Source organism: Panthera leo, chromosome C2 (genome assembly GCF_018350215.1).
Source record: "Panthera leo isolate Ple1 chromosome C2, P.leo_Ple1_pat1.1, whole genome shotgun sequence".
NCBI classification, from domain to species: Eukaryota; Metazoa; Chordata; class Mammalia; order Carnivora; family Felidae; genus Panthera; species Panthera leo.
Genome location: NC_056687.1, coordinates 30705948 through 30732836, shown reverse-complemented (window position 1 = coordinate 30732836; position 26889 = coordinate 30705948). Strand labels below are relative to the sequence as shown.

At 35.9% G+C, this 26889-nt stretch overlaps 1 protein-coding gene across 1 annotated transcript in view; it reads right to left on the bottom strand.

The window, feature by feature from the left end:
- Positions 1 to 26889, bottom strand: part of ROBO2 (roundabout guidance receptor 2) — a 599260-nt gene that overhangs the window by 170017 nt on the left and 402354 nt on the right. Inside the window, exons 5-6 of the mRNA XM_042954335.1 lie at positions 12801 to 12958; positions 9815 to 9935 (exon numbers count right to left, since the gene is read on the bottom strand). Of these exons, the coding sequence (XP_042810269.1) occupies positions 9815 to 9935; positions 12801 to 12958 (279 nt within the window). The remainder of the gene's footprint in view (positions 1 to 9814; positions 9936 to 12800; positions 12959 to 26889) is intronic.

Below are 26889 nucleotides of genomic sequence, written 5' to 3'. Positions count from 1 at the left end.
AAAAAAACAACAAAAAAAGAAAAGTGGTAGGAAATGAAGCCAGTCAGATAGTGAATGGCAAGACCATGAAGGGCCTTTCAGGCCATGTCAAGGAATGTGAGTTCTGCCCTAAGAGTGATAGAGAGATGTTGAAGTGTTTTAAGTACAGAAGCAACATTTTAAATAAACATGTGAAAAAGATTGTGTTGGCAGATCTGTGAAAGATGAACTAGAAGAGAAACATGAAGCAGTGAATTAGGTCAAATGGATTTTATAAGAAATTACTTCAGCTTTGGCTGACACGATGGTTCTATGGATATGGAAAAGGGGCAGAATGAAAAGGTATCAAAACTGGGTGATCAATCAGAAGTGGATATTGAAGAAGAAAAGTCTAAAAGGATTCTCAAGTTTCCATTTAGCAGATTGGAACAGATTGGCAGGTAAAGCATGGATATGGGGTGTGTATGTCTATGTGTGTGTAGATCATTTCATCACAGAAATGCTAGACAGGGGAAAAATGAACACCTATGCTTAAGCCATTGCTGAGCAGGTTTCTGTTACTTGAAGTTAAATGCATTCTTTTTTTTTTTTTTTTTTTTTTTTTACATTATTTATTTTTGAGAGACGGAGACAGAGTATGAGCAGGGGAGGGGCAGAGACAGAGGCACACACAGAATCAGAAGCAGGCTCCGGGCTCTGAGCTATCAGCACAGAGCCCAACACGGGCTCGAATCCACAAACTGTGAGATCATGACCTGAGCCGAAGTCTGACACTTAACCAATTGAGCCACCTAGGTGCCCCGAAGTTAAATGCATTCTTATTTAAGAAGATAAAGGAGGCTACTTACAAAATAGAAGGGAAAAAGAAAAAGTAAACGTGATCATACCTAGATATAGAAAAGCTCTTGAATTTCAAAAAATAAAAATAAAAAATAAAAAGGGAATCAAAAGAAACTTAAGCATGGTGAAGATATTTTATCAGAAATTAAATCAAAACCTCTTTTTAAAACTAGTATGCTAGGGGTACCAGGGTGGCTCAGTCGGTTAAGCATTGGACTCTTGCTTCATCTCAGGTCATGATCTCATGGTTTTGTGAATTCGAGCCCCACATGGACTCTCTGCTGATGGCATGGAGCGTGCTTGAGATTCTCCCTCTTTCTCTGTCCCTCCCCAACTCACACTCTTTCTGTCTCTCTCAAAATAAATAAAAAAACTTTAAAAGTAATGCTAAAATCATGCCTATTAAAATCAGGAACATGATGGACATGCCAACATTAGTAATCAATAAGAAAAAGAAAGAAAAGTGTGCGTATTGGAGAATAGAATAACAATTTTGATAATCGATAATTACAACAAAAAATAAGAACTATATACGATCAATGTAGTAATGTTGACAGTATTAGAAAATGGGTGCTTTTAGAAAAAATGTGACAAATTCATACACTGCAAAATTAGTAAGTCACTGGAATCTTAAAGCTATTTCTATCTATCATCTATCTATCATCTATCTATCTATCTATCTATCATCTATCTATCTAACATGGAAAATTTTCATGACATGATGCTAACTATAAAATAAATTGTATAACAGTATGTGAGACTAGTTCCATTAAAATACACATGAATATTTTCAGGCAAAGATTTTGTATGCTTTCTTTAACATACTACCTGCCACAAAATTGCAACATATGAATGCAATTAACCCAAAGGATAAACTTTACATTAGACTTATTCTGAAACTATAATTACTAAAACTAAAGTTGTCTCTTTATCCAGGGGACAGCATCAGGATCCTTGAGGGTTTTATGGCTTTCATACATGTTCTAAGCCCCACTGTTTTATATGGAGACACGTGGAAGAACCTGATTTATAATTCAAGAAGAAGGGAGATATAGGATCCCCTGCTGCTGTTCTGATGAACCCAGCAGGGGTGGACAACTTTGCAATGAACTTTTTCTATTCCCTTCTGCCCTCAAGCAGAGTCTAGTTGCCTAGCAACTAAATAACCACAGGAGAGTATGTGGTATAAAATTTTTGGAAGTCTAGAATTGGCTCATGATGGAAATGTAATTCAATTGACAGGAAAGAGAAAAGACAATGCAAATAAAAGTCATTTGCACATACAGGAGACATCAAGATGGGTTTTATACTGGAGTAACTTAGGTTACACCTTCCAACAAAGTGACACTGACATTTACTAATACATTGGAGTTTGGTCACAACTTTTAAAGTATTATTCTGGGAATATCCGTAGTGCCCATTACAGTAATTATCCCTAAATTGTATTATTCATTATTCTAATTGTTTTCTGCTAATTATAATAAAATCACCTTCTACTACAATTTAACTGCCTACAAAAAATGGTATGTTAAAAACTGTAGGTTTGCCTAACATTTATTAAATGGAAATATATTTTTTGTAAGAATCATTTTCCAGTTTCCTTAACTAGACTTTATTTCCAGAAAAATCTGAGAATCAGAAACATGAATATTGAAGACTAAAGAAGTTGTACAGGCAGAAAACATATTTTTAAAGGCTTTGCCTTTGCAGTGACTACTATTATTCTAAGCCAAACAAAAGGTGTGCTTTCAGACACAAATTATAAAAATTATAAGGAAATGTCTTGGGATTTGCTGTTTTATGTCAAAATGATCTGCAAATAAATGTAAAGTTATAAGGATTAGATGGTAAATTGGTAAGTAATCCCATTTGATACCCACTAATGCCCCAGGAGTTTGTACCCCATGAAACTTTGCACAATCAAAATAAATATATATGAAACATCCTGAACTACTAAATAATGAGAAAAATTAATTTTGAGGCATGTAAATAAGGTCACTGATTTTTCCATGTTATCACCTTATGTCTGATCACATATTGAAAACTCAGGAAAAATCTCAAGGGCTGTATCTTAACTGCTTATCAATTAGATTAGAGTCCCTCTGAATGGCCTGATCCCTAATTATATAGCCTTGGAGTGATCAAAGGCAATGTCTTTGCCAATGCAATTAACATTTTTTTTTTATGTGAGATTAACTGGATTTGAATCACCTGCATAACTTGCTTACAAGGTTAATCTCTCTTGAGACAGTAGTGTTGTTTGGCAGTGTGGTACTATGTAAAGTACAGCTCTCAAGTAGTCAGGTCAATTTAGTTTCAAATTGGCATTCTGGAAAATCCAACTGTGTGTGGCTATAATAAAATCAAATGCCAAGTCTCACTGTAGTTATGCCAATAGTGTTGAGAAAACAAAATGTTCAAATTAATACAAATTACAATAAATCTGAAATGGGGTTGCATAATATCTCTTAAGTTTCTTATTTACATGCTACAGTGAAAGAAATTAAATCCCCACTGAACAAGTTTCTCTTTTCAACTGCATTGAATATGGCTGTAAAATTGGCAATGGCTGTGTCATGACAGCTCTTACTAGGATAATCTTAACAATTTTTTAAATAATCTTTGCTTGACATTATGAAACTGGTGTTACAGCAATAATCACATAGGTAAGTCCTTTAGGTCCTATAAGACCAAAGGCATGAAATAAAAGGACAGGAGAGGTAACCACTGCTTGTAAACCTTATCTTAACTTCAGCTGACCTGGAAGTACTTGCCAAGCTATAGTGTCTATTAACCTGGGAAGTCAGATGGCTAGCATTAGTATGTCTCTTTTTATTTTACTGGGTATGCATGAGGGGAGAGGGTTATGATAGCCATTGAATGTGAATTATTGTGCCCTTCCAAAACAGACTGGATGATAATGATCAGTCTGTCTGAATGTGATTAAATAAATCTTGGCTGCATTAATTTTTTTTCTTGCCAAGAATTTTCTTTGTCTGAGAGAAGTCATCCTGTGAAGTAAAGACAAACATAGGTAAATGTTTTCAGAGGGGAAAAAATGCTTCTCTCACCATATCTTGGAGGCAAAGTTTCATGTTATTGTTGATAATGTGATGTAAAAGGTCTATTCATCTTACCACTATATTAAATCATTTAAACAGGGTTTGGCACATGGGAGGTGCTCAGGGGATGTTTGTTAAATGAGAAAATGAATAAGAAATGTTTTGCTGTTTTAAAGTTTGCAAGAAAATATTATTTAAAAGATATCTTTCAATAATAGTCTTAATTTTAATAGACTTATATTTGGAATTCTTAAGTGAAGGCCAGAGGACATCAATAAAACTTAGATATTTCTTATGGTTTGGCTCTAAGGTATCTTCTCTAATACCTTTGCCTACTGGTATCTCAAATACAGTCAGGCCACCACCTAAAATCTCTAATCTAATAACTGAAAATCAACATCAACAGCCCTAAATTCTGTCCTCATTGCCAACGAATGACTACTTCCCAATCTGATCATTGTACAGTGAAAGCCATCAGTTGACACAGAGTTTCCAATAGTCTTTTTAGTGAGCAGCTATTAAATATGAATGAACAACAGTAGATCACTTGCTATTTGAAGAAAGCCTCCAGTGTAAAAGACAGAACAAGGGAGAAAAGGAAGTGGGGAGGGAGTCAGAAAAAATGAAGCAGGAAGCATCACAAGAAAGTTTTATTTGAAAAAAAAAAGTTATTAAAATCCTGTGACACAAGAGAATTTAAACTATCCATGAAACAAGAACAGAATATGATAAATGAGGAAGAATGAGAGAAAAGAAAGACCTGGGAGGTTTCACATCTAATTAGTAAATATATATTTGACATATAAACTGAATAAAAATTATGGGAAAGGATAATTCACTAAACTGTTTAGTAATTTTCAGATTGAAATTGTTCACCACGTAAAGGGAAAAAAAGTGGCAAACAAGGCATAGTATTGAAACATTTTAGAACACTGGAATAATGATATAGCACTAAAACTGGAAAGAGGAAAGAAAGAAAGAAAGAAAGAAAGAAAGAAAGAAAGAAAGAAAGAAAGAAAGAAGAAAGAAAGATCACATAGGAGTCAGAAGCACAGTAGAGTTCCCAAAGCAACAGTAAAGCTGAATGATTTTGGAGGAGAGATTTTAGTATTATAGGCAAAGTTTTTTGTTTTTGTTTTGTTTAACTACATTTTATAACCAGCCATAGTATCAATTAAGTTTCAGATCGAATACATGCTTTTTACCCTGAAATTTATTCTAGGCTCCAGTCAAATAGAAAGCAGGAGAGAAACACTGTTCTGATACAGGAGTTAACCAGGAAAGAAACAAATACAGGATGCAACAAACAGGAAATCCAGCATGAGAGAAAAGGGGAGTAAATGTCAGGATGAAATTCTGGAGTAGATCTGAACAGCATCCAGCCTAGTTAGATTGGCAGGAAGTCTAAGGCCTCCAGGAAGGCAGTAGCAAAGACGAACTTAAGAGCTAAGCAGAATTTAGAGGATTTTAAACCTTTTGTTAGAGATTTCAAGAGTTCATGACAGGGGTAGACAAACATAACTAAAAGGAAAAAATGGCTTTGTTGTTAATTTGAAGAACAAATAAGTGCCAGAAAAGAAATGCCATCATAATAGTGTAACATTTGCTCACAGTCCATATTTACATGGTTCTAATCACTCAAATTCGGAATCTTAATACAACCCATGTTTCTAAAGTCTATCTACTGAAGGAAAGAAAGAAGGGGAAGTAGAGGTGAGAAGGTAGAGAAGGGGATATAAATGGGTCAAATCATCATCTTCCAAATAGGAAGCCAAAATAATGTATAAAACTGCAGAATAAGGATATATTTAGAAATACAGAAATAAATCCCAGAAGAAAAGATAAAACAGGCTTGTAGTTAAGTTCAAAGATGAGGACTGTGTGTGTGTATGTGTGTGCGTGTGTGTGTTTGTGCGAGTGTGTATTGGAAGGAGGGGTGGGGCTAGTTATTTTTGTATTTCTTTATAAGTTTGGTAATATTTCTAATGTCTATTAGTAGTGTAACATAAAATGTATTTTCATGGATTACTTTGATAAGCATTTAAAAATAATTTGGAAAAATTTATGTCATTTTTAAGCGACAGTGAAATTTTGGATAAAAGATATCCCAAACCTACCCATAATTATAAATTCAATTCTAGTTTCTCTGACAGCAGGATCTTTAGAACTTAATTGATATACATAAAGTGCTAGGGAGTATTCTTTTTGAAGGCATCTAGACTGTGCCATAGATTTTAGTGTCCATTTACGCTTTGATGCCTACTTCTTAATTTTATATTTGGTACTGTCCACTTAACTAAGCTGTTATTTATGACCAACATCTATTAAAGAAAAACAAATAGAATAAATGATTCGTGGAGTATGGAATAGTAACATTTTGAAAATTTACACTGATCATGTCTTTGTCTAAATAGCAGATTTTTACAAGATAAACTGAAATGTTCAAACTAAACAACTTCCAAGTCCAAGCCCACACACTAAAGAATCAAAATACTTGTGGATGGCTGTTGGATACCAAAGACCTGTTATTCCTTTCACTGTTTTTCTTGCCATTTACAAGTGAATTAGAATTATACGTTTTGAGCAATTAACACCATCAATTACTTTTTGTGTATAACATGCTTAAATTTTTTTTAAACATTTATTCATTTTTTGAGAGACAGAGAGAGACAGAGTGTGAGTGGGGGAGGGGCAGAGAGAGAGGGAGACACAGAATCTGAAGTAGGCTCCAGGCTCTGAGCTGTCAGCACAGAGCCTGATGCGGGGCTTGAACCCACGGACTGCAAGATCAATGACCTGGGCCGAAGTTGGGTGCTTAACCGACTGAGCCACCCAGGTGCCCCTGGGTATAACATACCTTAAAGTAAAGATCGAGTTGCAAAGAACATTTAAAATCTTCTGTAGCTACAGAGTGGTCACAGTAGCCAATTTTTTTTTTTCTTTTTAAGCAGAATTTCTGCTACATGAAAATAAAATTGAGAGCGGGGAGGGGAAAAATGTACCCAGTTATACTTTTATAAACCCTAGGTCAGAAATAATAATATCTAACAATGATGAAATATAAAGAGGTTTATTAGAAAATGTGTATGGATACAAAAGCACCCAAATAAAATAAAGAATTCCCCATTATACATAGGACACTGGTTATTTTCTCTAAGAACTGAACAAAGTACCTCTCTCAGGCAATCCTTGTCACATCCTTGATTTGGACAATCACTACTGTTATGTTTTATTTCTGGGTTCAGATGATGTTTTCTTATCAATAATGGAATTTTAGTTTTTCCTTCAACTTAATACTGTACTTATAACCCCCAGGTCAGTTCTGACTAGTTTACACCATCAGATAAATGTTCTTAGTTTCTTAAATCAATTCTTCCAGAGGTACTGCCCCTAGACAAATCCAATCTCTTTGCTTTATGGCTATTTTCAAAATAATTTAGAAGTTCCCCTGTAACTCCTGACATGTCTAAGGACCTCCTATATTTCCCATCATGTCTTTAGGGAACATGAGGTAAATATTTCATAACACAGTCACATTTTGGTAAGTCTAATTGCTTTGGTAATGACATTAAACCCTTTCAATTTCCTTTTGAAGGCAGTATGTACTTTTGGAATGCAACATTTTTCTCTTCCAAAGCTTGTGGCAGTTACAGAAAAATAGTAATGAGTGCTTCTTTAAATAGAACAGCTGTACGTGTGGGTTTTCAATGCTAATGTTCAGTGACCACTAATTTCATATCTTACCAGGAAAAAACTGTATTTTATTCATTATGGAGTGAAGCACATTTTGAGACTCTTATAGCTGACTGCATGAAATTGAAGGGCAAACTGATACTTGCCTGAGCTCTGCGGGACAGAAATTTACATGCATACTTTGAGCACTTTTATTTTTACTATTCAATTCCTTTAATGAATTATGGACTTTCTCCTGGTTTGGTCATTTGGGACTTCAAGCTGCTTAGTATCCATACGGAGTATTACCAGAGATTACTCGGTACTCAGCGTGATTGAAAAGAGAGGCCTGTTCTCAGGTACACATTCATAAAGCACACCTTAATGCTTTAAATGTAATGGAAATCATAACATGGCTATTTTGCTTTGGGGCGCTCCCATAACACCATGGGATGGCACATCTCAAACTACAAAAGCAGTTTCTTTTGGAATGTATGCAGAATTCTGATGCTTCGTTCAAACATGTTATAATGACCAGCAGTAAGATCTTACTCTAATTCATTAAACCAGAAGATTATTTTGCTGGCACGAAAAATAACTTAAAAATCACACTTATCTCCTATGTTTAAAAAAAAAATCACACAATATCAACAATAGTCAAATATTTTTTTTTAATAGTCAAATATTTTTAAGCTACAGATAGATATACACACACATGCATACATACATATACATGTGTGTGTGTATATACATGTATACATATGTGTGTACGTATAGACAAATATCCATACACAGACTTAAGTGGGATTTCAGTGACTTCTGAAGGAATATTTCATTTTCCAATATCTTTAGGATCCCTACTTTCCCCAATTTTCTGTAATTTTATTTCTTTTTCAATTTTTCACAGCTGCCCTATAGCATTTTCCTTTTTTGTTGACTGTGGCATCTTTATTCTACCCAATTTTCTCTTTCCTAATGCTTTGTCCACAATTTCTCTGATACAGATCTAATCAAGTTTTAACCTATGAATTCTATTACTCTGCTAAAGAGTCCCTTGGTTCTGAAATCTGAAGAAACATGAATATCATAGCAATGAGGTAGGGAAGCTGATGGCATTCCATTTACAAAGGCTCCATCTCTGCTGTTTTTCTGCTGGGCCCCATGTACTCATGCTCCATATTTTGCCTCTGAGTAAGCCAAGGAAGCTCTGTTCCCACTTCAAGGGGGAAGCAAGAAAGTTAATCCTTCTCTGAGTTTTGTCTTAGGGCCCAAACACCTGTTAACACCTAAGAAAAGCCAGATCCCAAACACATTCCAGGACATTAGCTTCAAACAAACTTCAGCTGACACTGGCATTAATACCACCCCTTCTGTGATTTATGGAGTAACACCTATTGTTCACCTGACACTTGCCTTTGATTGGACCCTACCCTGGATTCCTGGACCCTTAGACCCTTTTGAATATAAACCACTAGTCTCAAGCAACAAACAAAATTCATTCTTCTTTCCTTCAGAGTCTCCCACTCTGTCTGCTATTCTCTGTCATGTATACTATTCAATAAATGCTATTTTCACTTACTCTGGCTCACATTTGATTTCTACCCTTTGTGAAGCCAAGGATCCTTTTGGATGGTCCTCTGGGACTCTCTCCTGGGTTCTTGGACCCAGCCTGCCTGCATTAGTAAGAGAGTTTATGGTTGGTTTGTTTTTTTCCTAATTTTGATTGTATATATTTATATGTGTGTGTGTGTGTGTGTGTGTGTGTAGCTGGCTAGTTTTTTTTTTATCGTAAGCTAAAACTGCAAATATCTAAATTTGAAATTTTTAAAGCAGAAGACAAGTGAAATGTATTTGCACTACACTAAAAAAACAAAAAAAACAAAAAAACAAAACTTACCCAGTGTCTTACCCATAAAAGATACTTAAAAATACATCATAGTAGATAAACTTTAGATGGATATAATATCTCAAACAGAATTTGAGAAAGATGATTTTTTTTTACATTCTGATGAAAGGGAAAATCCTATAAATATATATGAATAAAGTAAATGAATTATTGTTTCAAAAGTTCTATTTTTCTTCATATCACAGATTTCATCTGACGGATAGAACCAGAAACCAAGACAAATCAGTCCTTCACTACTCACCATAAGTCATAAGCAACTGTCCTTCTATGTCCTGATGTTTAGTATTAAAACATATTTACAATCTAAGGAAAAGTATATATAAATAGCAATTTATAATTTAAAAGAGAGCTTTACCGAAGACAGTCAGTTCTGCTGGATCACTGTCTCTTTCTCCCACCATATTGGTGCCAACACAGGTATACATCCCTGCATCACTTTTCCTCGTGTTGGAGATCATCAGTTTTCCACCACGAATCTGTTAAAAATTAAAAGAAAGAAAGAAAGAAAGAAAGAAAGAAAGAAAGAAAGAAAGAAGAGAAAGAGAAAGAAGGAAAGAAGAGAAAGAGAAAGAAGGAAAGAAAGGAGAAAAAAGAGAGAGAGAAAGGAAGGAAGGAAGAAAGGGAGGGAGGAAATGGAAAGGAAAATAAACAGCAAAGGGAAGGTGACTAATAAATCATTTTGAATATTTAAGCACAACATTTTTTTTTCCCTCAAGGAAATAACTCAGTGTCTAAGACAGAAAACTTTCCCAGTATTTTGGCATGTGTCTTTTCTTCTCTTAAATTCTCCTTTAGGATTAACCTCCATATTCCCTTTCTAGAAAATGTGTTTCATTCTTTCTCTCATCTGGTCCTATTTTGAGTCTTGTGAGTGCTTCTTAAATCTTAATGGTTAACCTTCACTCTGAAGTAGGTTGAATGAATTGCTAGTGATAATTTGTTACCAGAAAGAAGTACTAAATACCTGCTTTTGGTAATATAATGGAATCCAACGGACCCAGAGTGATTCAACAAGCATTTACCGAGTACCTCTATGGGTTCCGCAGTGTTCTAGGCACTTGAGGTTCAGTAGGAAACCAAATAATAAAAACCTCTGCTTTCATGGAGCTTACATTTCAGTTGTTAGCATTAACTATTCATGTCTTACCTTAGCTGTATTTATGAAAGAATTTTTGAAGAAGAGGGCAGGGGGGGATAAAAATAAATACATTTTTTAATAATGAGTATGAGTTGGTACAAATCATTGGCTTCTAAAATGTGTTCCCTAAATGTTTCCTAAATGAGACACATTTATTGACTGAATAAACCAATGAAAATGTTAAAATGTCTATTTGTTAAAGAGGATATTGAAGCAGAATTAGGTTTTTAGTTAGTGTATCAGCAACTCATAGCTTCTTTTCCAATTTTGTTTCTTTGTATTTATATAATTCAATGATCTTAACATCACAATGGCTGAGTGTTCTTAAAGAGATATGAGGTAAGAACATGCTGGTTTCCTCTGGCAATTTTTATCTCCTAGGCAAACAAAATCCACATAGGCATGTTTTCATCAGAGATATTTCAGGCTCTAAAACTTGTCATGTCACAAAAAAAGGACTTTCAACTTTGTTTTTCCATGGGACAAAAAGACCATCAACCTGTTCTTAATTAGGTACAGTGGAGTATAATAAACTATAAGTTATAAAAATGTCCATGGAGGCCACTCCTCCTCCCCCTGAAGCTGAGTTTGGCAAAATTACTTGATTTGACAGATGAAACTAAAGAAATGTTTCAATAGAAGGAAAGTGCTAGCACATTGAGACTTATGTTTCCTTGCTGCAGCTGGAATCTTGAGACCACTATGGGAACCAGTCTGAGCAGGCCTGCTGGAAAATTATAGGCCAAGAGAAGAACGAAGATGCCCAACTGGGTGTAAGTCAATTGCCAGACATGTGAGTAAGGTTATCCTAGATCATCTGGCTGCCAGCACATCTTTTAAACAAGCCACAGAAGCATGAAAAAACCTAGCAAAGATCAGCCAATCTGGCCCAGAATGAAGAATTGTCATCTTACCCACAGAACAGTCTAAATAAAATGGTTATCATAAGTCTCTGTATTTTGTGGTGGTTTGTACAAAGGGAAAGGTAAATGACGCAAACATGAACTAGAGACCCTTCCACATTGATTTAACTTTGTCACCAGGAACACATTTTCATGTTTGGTACCCAAACACAGACCATTGAGAGCCAAAGTGCTCCCAGTAATGCAGATCCTCATGCTGTCAAGAGTTCAAGCCAGAATCATAGGAATATATATTGTGATCCCCTATATGGCCTGTCCAGTTCTGTTTTATGGTGTAACCATAGTGTGCATGTAAAAAAAATCCTCATTTACAAGATATTTTTAAATAGACATCTAGACTGTATGGATTTTTGACAGAAATGTCACATTTGCTCAGAGAAATGGACATGATTTTAAATAAAGTATATTTATTCTCAATAATTGTATTAAATATAAACATTGTATTAGGAATAACCTCAGAAGTTTGAGGCATTTCTACTGTTTCAGTGGACTGGTTCCCATAAGTGTCATAAGCAAAAGTTGAGTGGATTCCACAAAACCATAAAATAATTGCATGTCTTTCCCCTTTTCTACCTCTTTACAATGTTCTGGGTGTTTTGTTTTGAATATTAATTGTGATGAACCTAATCACCAATTTCCCTTGAAGGCAGACTCTTTTTCTGCAAGAGCTAAACTGCAGAACCATAAAAGTCATGTTTACTTTGATTTTACTTCATACCTCCTAAACTTTTAAATAAATTCATGTATAAAATTTTAGTTATAAACATTGAAAAATTGGAAAAGGTGCTTGAAATACCTATCACCTCGAATCATTTTCTCTTATAATTTTGAAAATGGTGTAAAAAGAAATGTTCTAGGTAATATGGCTCACAGCCATCATCTACCCTTTATCATTCATGTACAGCATGATCAATAAATGTATTTGAGATATTAAAATAAACCAAGTCATCAATATTGTAGTGCAATGATGTATGTATTTGAGATGTTAAAAAACCTAAGTCATCAATATTGTACTGCAAAGACATATCTACATATTCAGATGGGTGCAATTATTACTATATCATCTATACCTGAGTTGTTTAATTTTTGTCTCTTTGAAGACTCATCCTAAAGTTTTTTTTTTGTTTGGGTTACTCCTTTTCAGTCCTTTCAATGCAGTCTAAATGGTAATCAGCATTCAATGCTATTCTACAATTTTATTAACAATAACAAAAAATACAATGATCCATTTTAAGACTTGATATTCAATCTCTGTAGGAATTAATTTTAATTTAACTCACACTTATTCTTTCTTCCTTGTCATCAATTCGAACTTTGTCTTTTTTCCAGTAGATGGTGGGTTCTGGATGTCCCCTGGGAGGTTGGCACTCCAGGATTGCGGGCTCTCCAGCTGCCACTACAACATCTGTGGGATTTTGCCGGAAGTCATCTCGTAACACTGAAGAAAAATAATTCAATGTTTTTGAAAGAAAATTCAATGACAGCAACGTTAGCTTTCTCTTGCAAAAAGTAACTTCAAATCTTACTTCATTTTAATAAACGTTGAATATTTACTGAGAACATAGCCATGTCCATTTTAAAATATTCTAGAGTCAACCTAAATGTTCAACAGGGAAATGGCTGACTATGTAATCATGTACCTTTGCTATAAATCTAATTTAAAAAATAAGAAAAGCCTAAGGAAAATAAGAAAAGAAATACTTGTGATCTAGTTTTGAGATTAAATATTCAAGGTACAAAATTTTTTTATGCAGTATGATCCTATTTTCTATAAAGAAAAAACATATATACACATATGTATACAAATGCATTACAATAAACACCTAAATTATCAAGTTAGACTTAAAAGCCCGAAACAGGTCATGTGCACATGGTCTGTGTGCACGTATGTATGTCAGTCTGGGAGGGGAAGTGGAGTGAGGACTTTTTGAGAATGCCTTTTCTCATGACATGAATATGGACAAGATCCACACTGTTTTCATTACACTTCAGAAGATAGACTCATTGTTCACCCTGCAACGCACTAGCACCCACATACACAGGGCTACATTTTCATTCTCTCTGCTTCTCCACCTGCCAAGCGACATCTGGGCAGCGTGACATTCAGAGCAGAGATATCCCTTATAGCAGTTTGGCCAGTCTGAATTTCCCCTCCTTTCATTAGGAGAACAGCAGGTTGGACCTCCATTGTAACCTCCGAAAATCTGGCATGCCTGGCTCTCCAAATGTCACCTATCTATCTGTGCGTGCATTTCTTCTGCTGGCAGGATGAAAAGCCTGGAGAAATGACTTGGCCCTATCAGATTGCAGGATGCTGGGTTTCTTTAGCAAATAAGGGCCATGTCTATTTTAGGATAAACATTCAAAAAAGTAGTTCAGACCAGGAATATAGCATATACCTCAACAGCCTTTGCTTTGTCTAGCTGCCTTGACTTTCCTATTATTTTATATGCCAACAATGACAACATTGTTTCCTAAGTATATCTAAAGGCAACACACACACACACACACAAAACAAACATATGCACATACAGTGCATTATATCTATGCAAATATATATATATATATATATATATATATATATATATATATATTGGTTAAGCTATTTGAAATCAAAATTAGGTAGATTCTGCTAGTCTGTTATGTAAATCATCTGTTACAAACGTGGATTAGGTCAAACCAACTGCCTTTGGTGTGCTATAATGAGACCCACTTCAGCACTCTGCTCCTTTTTGGGCAAAGTCTCTAGGTTAATTGTCATTCTACAAATAAATAAAAATTCCCTGGCCTGAAAATAGCTCCGGAGAGACAACTGAGTGACTTTTAGGGCTTTTCTTCTCTTTTCTCTTGCGACACATCCTTTAACACGGTTTTCCATCTTAATGAAGTCATGGCCCTTTTAGAGATTAGAGAAACTTGTCTCCTTATTGAAGGAACAGTAAGAAAGAATTCAGCACAAATTGCTCACTCTCAGCTTATAAGCTGATTAATTTACTGCCTTTGCTGCTAAGGAAATGTGTTCCATTTTAGCATGGTGAACTGCACATTTTTGGTTCTCTTGTCTCACTGGCAAGAGAGGTGTGATTTATATGCATAGGATTTGCTTCTGAATGGGCTGAGAGAAGAGTGCATTTAATGTGACATTCAGGCAGGGGGATGGGAAGGGGTTAACACCGTGGCTTCCTTTTGCAGGTAAATCCTCCTGGGAAAGCAAGCTGGTGACTCATTTATATTCTAAATACAGAACAGCTGCCTATTTATGCAATGTTAAGACATGCAAAAATATGGTAACAGAGTGGTGAGCACCCCTACAATATCCAGTACTGGCAACAAATGGTGTTTTGGCAGGCCCTCAATCTGTTCCAAAATGACACATCTGGCCAGTTGAAGGACCTTCTCTAGAACTGGTCCCCTAACAAATGACACGCCAAAAAGCCTCTGCTCAGATGGTACTTAAGGCCATTGCAAATCATTCAGAAACACAGTGTTACATCAATTTGTAACAAGCCAAATTAAGAAAGGAAAAAAAAAAGGTCCTTTGACATGGAGGACAAAAAGGAGAAAAATATCATAACAAACTAAGGACTGCTACTCTTAAACAATGTAACATGTGTTTATGGCGTTCACAAAAAGAAAATGACTCCAATTTGCAAATGAAGCCAAGAAATCTAACATCAACTGTAATTTTAGGCTTTCAGGCTATTCACCCAGAGAGTAGGGTGAGATAATAGTGTAATTGGTACTGTACCCTCTTCAACTTGTAAAATGCTCTTTGGGGTTTTTGGAGCATCCAGTTAATTCATTTTTTGCTTAATGATACCATTTCTTTTACCTTAAATCTTTGGGGTAATAAAATGTGTTTCTTCTCTGTCTCAATAAAACATTCAAGAGAAACACATCCTTTACACCAGGTCCTAGCACAGAATGTAGAAAACTTACTCTTAGGGAAAAGTGAAGTCATTTTTACTCTTCTCAAACCGTACCAAAGGTTAAGTATGTTCTGATATTTGCTTACATGTTTCCGAGGTTTTGATATCCATTCATTAATATTGACAAAATAAAATAATATTTATTATTTCCAATTTTTATGCTAGTTATTCATTTCTGTCTTGGATTTTGCCCTACACTTTATTGCAGGTGATAAAGAAAAGAAAGTGTTCTTTGCAGTAAAGAATTCATGCATGTGAGGTGAAAGGAAGTAAAATGGTCTTGTAAATGTAGGAAAGCAAAGCAAATCCAAATTAACTCTATATTTTTTTCTCTTTAAGCCCCTATTGTAGAAAGAATTGAGGGCTACATTTTTGATGTAGCTTGACAAATAAGCCAAAGCAAGGGCACACAGCAATATGTGTAATAACTAAAGCTCCAAACAGTTCTTTATGTAGAGTGAAACAAAATAAAGTAAATAAACCTGATTAACTGAGAAAAAAATCTGGTTACCATGACAAAAGCTTAGTGGATAGTGATAAATTATGCTTTAAAGAAAAAAAAAAGATACAAACAGGTACAGTTTTGATACTTTGTGGAGCTAAATTTAGATACAAAGGTTCAAATCCCCGGGACTGTTGGGGGGGTTCTAATTGGCTAGAACCCAAATATTCATTTCTGTATATGAGCTGAAAACCATAAATGAGAGTACACCCAGCTACTCATAATCTGGGTTAGATTTGCATTCTTTTTACATTGACATGCACTGTGACTTAGGAAGTTATTCTGGAAGATCAGAAAGTTTTGAATTACTGTGTGTTTGATAAAATATAGTTCTTAATCATGACATAAAGATTTGCAACAAATTAATTCAATTCTCCAGGAACATAATAAACACAACAAGGGACTTGGCACTGTCCTATAAAATGGTGAAGAAATACGAAACAAGCATGACATGATAATGCCTGTGGTGGGCTTTTTCTTTAATATCCCTCCCTCCTGGCATTTATTTTCATGTGTAATCCCCTTGGCCTGTTCTGTGGGCTGGACCTAGTGACTTGCCTTTAATGAATAGGTTATTGTAAACTTATGGAATGTCATCTCCAATACTGGGTTATAAGTGATGATAACTTTCATCTTTCTTTCTCTCTAGCTCTTTTCTCTGTCACTCCCTTTCTTCCTTCATCGAATTCCTTGATCATGTAAGATACCTTTTTGCTCAAAGAAGAGGTCCATTTGACAACAATCTAAAGGCAGCTTCTAGGCAACAGCAAGCAAGGAACTGAGGCTTTCAGTCCAACAAGCTTCCTCAATCGAGCTTTCACATGATAACACAGCCCTAACCAACACCTCACTGCAGCTTTGTGAGAGATCCTTAGAGCAGACAACTAAGATAACTCATATCTGGGTTCCTGATCCACAGATGGAGAATAAATGTATGTTATTTTAAGTCACTGAGTCTTGTAGTTTGTTGCACAAAAATAGGCAACTAATATAATGGCCTGAAAGAATTTTAGATCTAGTTGTGCCTTTACAGCTTATATCTTTGGCTCCTGTTTCCTCATACCACCTTCTTTTACTCACCAGGTCCTCTCCCTTCTGTCCTAAATCAACAGCTGTCAAGAATTTTAAAGACATATATTTTATATCTTTATATGTTTTATAAAGTATTTTATATTTTGTATATTTTTTTTACATTTTTATTTTATATTTTGTCAACATAGACAAAGCAAATCATGACTCAGGCATTTCCATCTTAGTTTATTAAGATAAACTAGCAATGACAATGAGATGAGGCTACATAATTAAGAGACCAAAAGATGTATTTCTGAATTACAATGTATGCATGCTTCTAAGTAGTTATTAGAAATACAGAGCCTAGAGAAATTACTGATGAAAGTGTTCATACACACCATTGGATAAAAAACATCACCCGCAACAAACTAAATTGATCATGAGAAAGGTAATCTAAAAAGAAATTATAATTAAAAGCATTGTTAGCAGCAGTAGAAACTGATAGCAGCTCAGAGCAATACTGATAACAAGGTTTCTTTGCCAGCAGGGTTTCTCTCTGTATGTGCCCAGAAACTGTCACAGCTGTGTGGCTCAAGACTTCTCAGTAGAAAACATACAGAGGAACGTCTAATTATCAATGTACATTAGCATATGGTGGTCTGTTGGGTTGAAAATCTCCCCCAGATAGCCCTTTGTTTCCTTACTTTTTCCTGTTCCTCCCTTCAAACGTATACCGTTCCTTCAGGGTCAGCCTCTGACTTAGTCATCTGAAAAGTTTTTCCTTCTATTCTCACACTGGACTAGGTAAGCCTCCAATAGGCTCCCATCTTGCAGGGCATCAGAAGAGCTCATCGAGTGTTCTTGATAGTTTGAATCGATGAACTCCTCTTCAAGAGGTGTGTCGTAGTCTTTTCCTTATCACATTAAACAAACCAAAATACTTTAACTTGATTTTAAAATGTTGTTTAGGAAGAACAGTTTAAGCTGGGTGGATTTAAGAGACAGAATACTTGAATTGCCTACCGATAAGCCCAGAAATATCTAAAATAAAATCCAGTCAGTTCAAGGTCAGAAATCAATCCATCAAAGACACAACAGATTTATGCCAACCAGTAAAACTGTTAGAACAAATTATACTATCGGTATTATAATGGACTAGAAAAAAATATGCTAGCCATTCCTACAGCTGGTGTATATTGTTTCCCTATTTCTACCACTACCACTACCAGCCCCACCACTGCCTATATCATCACAGGGAATGGGCAGGTGTAATGCCAACCAGACTGAAGCTTAGGTCTTCTACCTCTGAGGAAAGAACACTATCTCCTGCTGTACTAAATGGCTGCTGTTGACAGCCAGGCTGTGACCCCAGGGGGAGCTCCAGTCTGAGGATGAAACGGAGGCCACGCACTTGAACACATCTGGGTTCTTGAGGACCTATCTGGATAAATAAATCCTGAAGACTGGGCTAAATCTGGGCTTTCTAGTTACATGATCTAAACAACCTTTCTTTCATATTTAGACCAGTTTAAATTGAGCTGCCCCCTTTCAACTGAAAGGACCCCACTGACAAGCTCTAGTAATTCTGTATTTTTCTGAAGTTTCAATGACTCAAAGACCAAATACACTGAAAGAGGAATCATCATTCACAACAAACTGTTTTATTCTACTTGGTATGATCAAACAAAATATAGTCAGAACAGACAGGCTCGCCACCAGCTAAATAGATGATAAAATCTGATATCTAGGGGACAAGTCATAAGTGGTTTCTTCTGCACAGAAGGGGAATGAGAAAGAAAGGACTCAGTGGGGAGACGTCCTGCTACTGCTGTGCAAGCTGACACTCTGGCACTTTGGCACCCCTGCAGCATGCTGACAATTCCAAGCTGAGACGCTCTCACCCTCCCACCCCTGCCCCCGTCTCTACTAAGACTCCCTGTGCAAGCACATTCAGTCGGCAAACGATCCTGATAAACCAGTGATATGAATTGGAGCATGCTGAATAAACAAGGATGCCCTGTGACTTGTTCATTTTCAAGTTCTAGCATTTTGTGAAGCCTGGTAATTCTGCAGGGAATAAAACACACACACACACAATTCACAAGAGGAATGGCCAGCCCCAGATTTCTTAGCTAAGCCTTTCTTCTTGAATCCCCCTTTTTTTTTTAGCTCTGTTCTGTCCTCACCAGCAATATAATTTGAAGTCCTGCTAAGAGTGCCAAGTCTTCCTTAATGTTTTCCATTAATGTTTAAAACTTGCTGAAGGATTCTTAGAAATTGCATGGAAACATCTTGCTCTCTGTAATTTGTATCCGTAACCTCTGTAATGCATATGTTCTCCTTGGGGACCAAGTGTTGAGATCATTCATAAACTCTTGGATCACATGTGGCACTGCAAACTGGTGACATCTGACCACAGCAGACTCAAGGCCTGCCTCTGGCAATCATTTCCTTTGGTTTGAGTTAAGGAGCCGGCAGTAGGCATACCTTCAACACTTGGAAGTCCTATTTTTGGCAAAGCCTAGCATCTGATATTTGACAGGGATCTGCAAACTCTATCCATTAGCTTAGGAGGAAGTTGTGGATTGAAGCTAATTAATGTTTAATCAACTCCCCTTTTTTTCTTCCTTAAAGTGCCATCGTGCACAAAACTGTTCATGTGGGAATGATGCCTCCAGAATCACAGAGAGCTCAAAGGGATGAGAGCATCTTGGAGACGTGCCCAAATATAGTATGTGAGGAGGAGGATGGTGTCTAGAACAGCAGGCATCAGTCTAAACACATTCAAGGCAATGCCTTCCTATATTCAGAAGAAAAACCTCCCCTGGATACCCTCAAAATATTCTGCTCTGATACCCAAACAACTTCCTTCTAGCACCTGCTCCATTTAGGGGTAATTCCAATCTTGGTTACGGAGATGCCTACAACTCTGGGTAATGAAAAAAATAGCACATTGAATTTAAAATTCAGAACTACAGAGGCTAGCATTTTTTTTAAGTATTATGTAATGTTTTTCAGAACGGTAACAAGGGGAAATACCAGATTATGTGAAGCTTACAATACTGCGTCCCATTTTCTCTAGATCTAGGTTTGAGTATAAACAAACAAACAAACATACAAATAATCACAACATCTTTATAGGATTTATATTTACAGGCTGATTACAAATAGCCATCTGTCTGCTTCTAGCTTTTCAATCTGTTTCATTTCCCATGAGCCTCAAGTCTTCAGCCAAAGCAGTTAGGCTCTTAGGTACCAGGAAGGCTTGTTACAACTGCTTTGTACGTCGCTCTTTTTGCCCATTACCTCCCAATACTTCCTCTCTTTTCTCTTCCTGTTCATTTAATCCTCACTATTAGACCAAATAAAATAAAAGCTTGAGAGCACTGAATATCATATATGCAGATGTGTAAAAAAAAGGAATTCAATACATTTATTTAAGGACACATTTAAATTTAAAATAAACATGAGTATACGTTTAAATTCTAACTTCCGGATTCATTACTGCTGTACAGCTACATCTGTCAATTTGAATAAAGGAATAAAGAGTGCTATCAAGTAAATATTAATGTGCTGCTCCATTGTGGATCCCCATAGATTACCACCCTCCTCCTGCCTTGTTAGTCCTTATCTGAAGGCATTAGTTTTTACAGCATTCCAACACTGCATAGTTCACAGAGGTACACAATCTCGACAGCATCTTCCTGTCATTCCACCCTGTCCCGGTATCAACGGGTTATTACTCCAATATTTCTCTCCCATGGTGTATTCTGATGTGCATGATCAACATGAATTACAATGCCAAGTAACTGCCAGATGTCATGAGTTATAAACTCAATAGTCTAAGGATTATTACACATTAGGGCACCCTACAGTGCAAGGGTGTCCTGGAATTTATGTGTTATTTATTACCTATTGGCAGGGTCTCAAAGTAATCTCACCCCTGCTGATGAAATGAGGGTTGGAAGGAGAAGAAGGTCAAGGTCAACCTTCCTTGTCGAGAATGCCAGTTACTTCTAAACTACTGTTGCTTTATCTTTTTTCCCCTCTACCTGAAACTCAGTGAAATCTCTGAATAAAAGAAATATATATTATAATGTGTTTTTGGACCTTCAACTTAATTATGCTGATTTCACAATTTTCATCATGTTTCCTATTTTAACAACACATTTCACAACCATAACCAGTAGAGGTCCGATTTGGAAGGTAACCATTACGCCATTATAATCCGTAAATCTGAAAATGACCACTTTGAAATCACATTGTTTATTTTCCTGTTTTACACAGGAACATAGATCAACTACATGAGATTTATTTACATTTTTAATGCAACAATGAAAGCATTTTTTAAAAAAAAATTGTGTCACACATGCCTGTGGACTCTTCAGTCTTTCCCATCCAATATTAAGATTTGCACATGTCCATACCACAAAATATGGCCATTATTCTAAGCTGTAATGAATTTTGCTGAAATGGAAGTAATGTGACATCCTATATTCTTCTAGAAATGTTGTATTTGATTACAACATGACACAAAGTTTGAAATCTTTCCTAATCCAGAATACAGTATATTTATTTTCAAATTGGCTGATTAAAACTAGCTCCATCATTTCTCTATTCTATCCCAAAGACCCAGTAAGCTTCTTTTCTTTTGCCACCAAGTGAATTCTGAATGCTGCAGTTAACATTCAGTAATCTCATTACCTATCTAACATAAATCTTCAAAAGCATCACCATGTTTTGACAGCTGAGCAGGAGAAGAAGCAAGGAGCATACATACCCAGGCACTTTTTATGAATGCAAATGTGCTAAAGACCACATTTAAATGATTTCAGAAAACTCATATAACACCATTGACAGCAACTGGAAACAATGTGCTTGACAATTTTTGTTTACCTATGAGAAGCACAATTTCACTTATTCCTGATGCTAAGTCCACAACCCACCTCCACTCCACCCACTGTCATATACTCTATGAAAACAAGCTGACACCAAGAAAACCCAAACAAACAAACAAACAAACAAACAACCAAACATCATTTTAGGGTAAGGAATACTGACTTCTCACGATGAAAATTTATTGTAGGTGTATTTTCCTGAAAAGTGTTTAAATATTTATTTCAACATTCATGTATACTTTAATCAAAACTTCATATCTTATATGAAACTAGGAAGATGTCATCTTAAGCATGGAAGTTTTTAAAAAAATCCCTCTCTTCCTCTGACATATCCTAGAGTCATCCTTGGCCGTCCACAGAGTACATGGTCAGCCATAAGGGAATAAATCCAATTGTTTTCTGAGTCTCTGGCTATATTTTTATTCTCTAGGCTCCACTGTTATTGTGAGGACAAGGTAAGTAATACTTTTCATTCCTAAATTAAGACGAAGAGTAAATAGAGCCACTTCCTGCTTGGAGAGGTGCCAACTCCCTACATAGATATAACTGCCTCATTGCATCTGATTGTTTTAGCTTCTGTACCTGAAAGGATACCAAAACTTGATAAGAGTTATCAGAATCCATCAAACCTTCATTATTTTGTCCTAATCAAGGCCATTTGTGATACTACTAAAATTAACAAAGTATTATAATCCTAAATTTTGGCCATTTTTAATCACAAAATATCAACTGCTTCACCCCACTCATCCCCAAAACTGTCTATAAATGGTCAAATTAGAGACATTTTCTTGATGTTTTCAACAAGCAGTCAAATTATAACTCTTCTGAATGTAGGGCAACATGTCTAAAATGTGAGCAACAAAAGGAAAATCTGAAGTTGTCAAATGGGATAAATTTCAAAATAAATTAGTAGCTCCCAAATAATCAGATGTTACATATATTTATCCAATGATGTCTGAAACACATGTTTAATACTACTCCTGGCATGTTTCTCCCCACATTTACTTAAAAGAAATAGCTTTGCTTCAGTAAGTTTCCATGAAAAATGGCTTCAATATATCATGAGGATGTTGTCAGTTGACAAAAGTACCAGGTATGGAATTTGGACTAAAATAATCTGTCACTTTCCTACTAATATCCCAAGTAACCACCAAAAATGTTGTTCATTTCTTGTGAAATCTAAAATCTTCAACTTTACCTATAAGTTGGATCACCATATATAACTCCATACTAAGCACTTTGGAAAACAAAAGGAAGCATTCTTCAGAATGATGCCAGGGCAGTTCCAGCAAATCCAGGTAGGACACTCACCTGCCCCCGTCTTTAAGTCTATGTAGCTTACCATCTAAAACTCTACTATCTCGTCCTTGCCACTCAATCATAATACTCAACCCACACTGGCCTTTCCTGGAACACAATGAGCTCCTTTCCATTAATGGGCCTTCATGCTTTTGGTTTTCTCTTCCTGAAATGCATCTTACTTCCTCTCTACCATTTGCTCAGGAGCTTTCATGGGAACTGGAACTTGCATTTAATTTATGTTTATGAAAATACTACTATTTTTTAAGGAAGCAATATGGCATTGTGGGTAAAATAATGGATTTAGTCAAAGGATTGGGTTTGACTCTCAGCTCTGCCACTTTATTAACCAGATGGTCTTATACAATCTGAGCTTCTTCATCTATAAAATGGAGATAATAAAGCTTTTGTCTTTGGATTGTTACAAAGAATTAAAAAAGTGGGGCGCCTGGGTGGCTCAATCAGTTAAGTGTCTGATTTTGGCTCAGGTCATGATCTCATGGTCCCTAAGTTCTTGCCCTATGTCAGGCTCTGTGCTGACAGTGTGGAGACTAGAGCCTGCTTCAGATTCTGTGTCTCCCTCTCTCTTTGCCCCTCCCCTTGCTCATTCTGTCTCTCTCTCTCTCTCTCTCAAAAGTAAAAAAAGAAAAAAACATTAAAAAATTAAAAAAGAATTAAAAAGCAATCTTTCTAAATCACAATGTGACATAAAGGAAGTACTTCATAAATGAGAATTACGCTTGCTGTTGGGAAATAGAAATGCTAGTAAATAAAAAGGGCTTTACAATTCTATTTGTGTATCTAATTTTACATGAGTTCAATGGCTGTTGATTTTTAATTCTTCTGTAAAGAAGTTAATAATATTCAAGAACAATGTGTATAAAATATTTCCTACTTTAATGTCTTGATAGACTGTCAAACTCTATGCAATTGTTAGTAGATAATGATAATTATTGGAGTGAGTACTATAGGAGTTGAGATTTATATATAATAGTATAATTCTAAGTCAAACATATTTAGATATTACTTATGTTATGTTATAAAGTATTAACAGGACAATAAAATATCATTGATTCCTCCCAATCAAAAGGTTAAAGTTTGGCCAGTTTTACCCAGTTTATTAAAAAAAAAAAAAAATTTAACGTTTATTTATTTTTGGGAAAGAGAGAGAGAGAGAGCGTGCCAGCAGGGGAGGAACAGAGAGAGAGGGAGACACAGAATCTGAAGTAGGCTCCAGACTGTCAGCACAGAACTCCTCTCAAGGGTTGAACCCAAGAACCAAAAGGTTATGACCTGAGCTGAAGTCAGCTACCTAACTGACTGAGCCACCCAGGTGCCTCTTGCTCAGTTCATTTCTAAAAGGTGATTTTAACATAACATTTAATTTTGCTTTAGTGGATACAGGATAAATTAGAGATTCTTCACTTTCCAATCACTTCTAGTTGTAACTACATCTTTTTGATAACAGAAGAGTTTTTCAAATCATTCACTTCTTTTAATTTTTTTTTTATTTTTAAGTAATCTCTACACCCGATGTGGGGCTCAAACTCACATCCCCAAGATCAAGAATCACATGCTCCACTGACTGAGCCAGCCAGGTGCTCTTCACTTCTTCATTTACTAAATGGGTACCGCATATTTTGTTGTTACAATGTGCTATGTAACACATTTAGAAGTATGAGACACTTCAAGCCTAGATCTTGACTTCAGAGCACTAAAGAGATTTAGGAGGGTTACCATAGAGAACTCAAAACTACAATCTGAAAGAAAAGGAAAAAAAAAAAAGCATCCAATAACAGAGAACTACATTGAGAGGTGCATCAAAAATGCTTTAAAGTCCAATGGAGAGGGGCGCCTGGGTGGCTCAGTCGGTTAAGCACCCAACTTCGGCTCAGGTCATGATCTCGCGGTCCGTGAGTTTGAGCCCCGCATCAGGCTCTGTGCTGACAGCTCAGAGCCTGGAGCCTGCTTCAGATTGTGTGTCTCCCTCTCTCTCTGACCCTCCCCCGTTCATGCTGTCTCTCCCTGTCTCAAAAATAAAATAAACGTTAAAAAAAAATTTAAAAAAAAAGTCCAATGGAGAGAAATATAAAATAAACGTTAAAAAAAAAATTAAAAAAAAAAAAAAAGTCCAATGGAGAGAAATATGGCGTTCAACAAAGAAGGCATTTTAGAGGAGCCAACTTCAGAGTTGGGTTTGGAATATACAGCATATGCTTTAATTACTTACAAAAAGAAAAGAATCACGCTGGAATGTGCTTGCATGGGCATAAAACAATCTCTGGAAGAAAACCTAAGAAACCAATAATAACAAACATCTTGTGGAGAAAAAACTGGGAAGTAAAAGACAGAAAGGGAAGGCTTCACTATATCCATCTTATATTTTTTGATTTTACAACCTTGTGAATGCAGTAATTTATTAATATTTATATTGAACAATGTATGAATAAAAATAAAATCGACTCTGAGTGTTTTACAAGTGTACGCTCTACCCCAATGGATTCAACAGAGTTGTAGACAGGGTATGGAAACCTGGGTTTTCCCTAGTCACTCAGTGACACAGATAGCAGGTTTACAGAAGAATGGCGATTTGAAATATACATGTCAACAGAATATCTGTAGGTTGATGAGAAGCGTGAGATCAAAATATATAACTTGATTAATTAGCTTTTTTCTAAAATAGAATAAAAATTCAGAAAACTTGAATATTGAGACGGCCTCTCTTCATGGACGGTCAACTGGAGCCTTACTATGAGCTTTGTACAAGAGATACGGAGGTAAGATGACACCTTTTTTTTAAAGTTTTTATTTAAATCCTAGTTAATATATATGGTAAAATTGGTTTCAGGTGTAGAATTCAGTGATTCATCACTTACACGTTTAACACAGTGCTCATAACAACAAGTGCCCTCCTTAATACCCATCACCCCTTTAGCCCATCCATCCACCTCTCTCCAGCAACTCTCATCTCGTTCTCTGTATTTAAGAGTCTCTTATGTTTGCTTCCCTCAGATGACAACCTTTTGATGCACACCTAGGCCTCGTAGTGCCTGAAGAGAGGATTGGATAAAAGGCAAGGAGGATATGGAGGAAGGAGTAAGTAATGGTGACTATGTTTTAGTTGAGAGAGCCTTGAAACCATCACCTATTAACTGTCTTCACAGAATGCATCAAAACCAAAATATCATTTATTTAAAAAAATTTTTTTACCGGTTAACTTTTTTGAGAGAGAGAGAACGTGAGCAGGGGAGGGGCAAAGAGAGAGGGAGACACAGAATCTGAAGCAAGGTCCAGGCTCTGAGCTGTCAGCACAGAGCTCAACACGGGGCTCGAATTCACCAAACCGTGAGATCATGACCTGAGCTGAAGTCGGACACTTACCTGAGTGAGCCACCCAGGTACCCCCAAAATATCATTTATTTACAAAAAGTTCTTCATCTCTCCGAAATGGTAAGTTGTGAATCTATAAACCCGTTTTAAATATGTGAATCAAGACAATTATAAATGATTCATTCTTTAAAAATAAAATCTTGTCTCCAATTGAAGGTAGCTCTTCATGGAGTTTTCTTTATTGCAAATGTCAAAAAAAATTCATTTAACTTAATAAAAATTTTGATTTGTTATCTTTGATATGTCTATGCCTTATATATTTCATGTGATTTGCATATATAAAAACATCATTAGCTTTTTATTTTAAAAGTGAGGAACCAGGATACATGTATGTACAGAT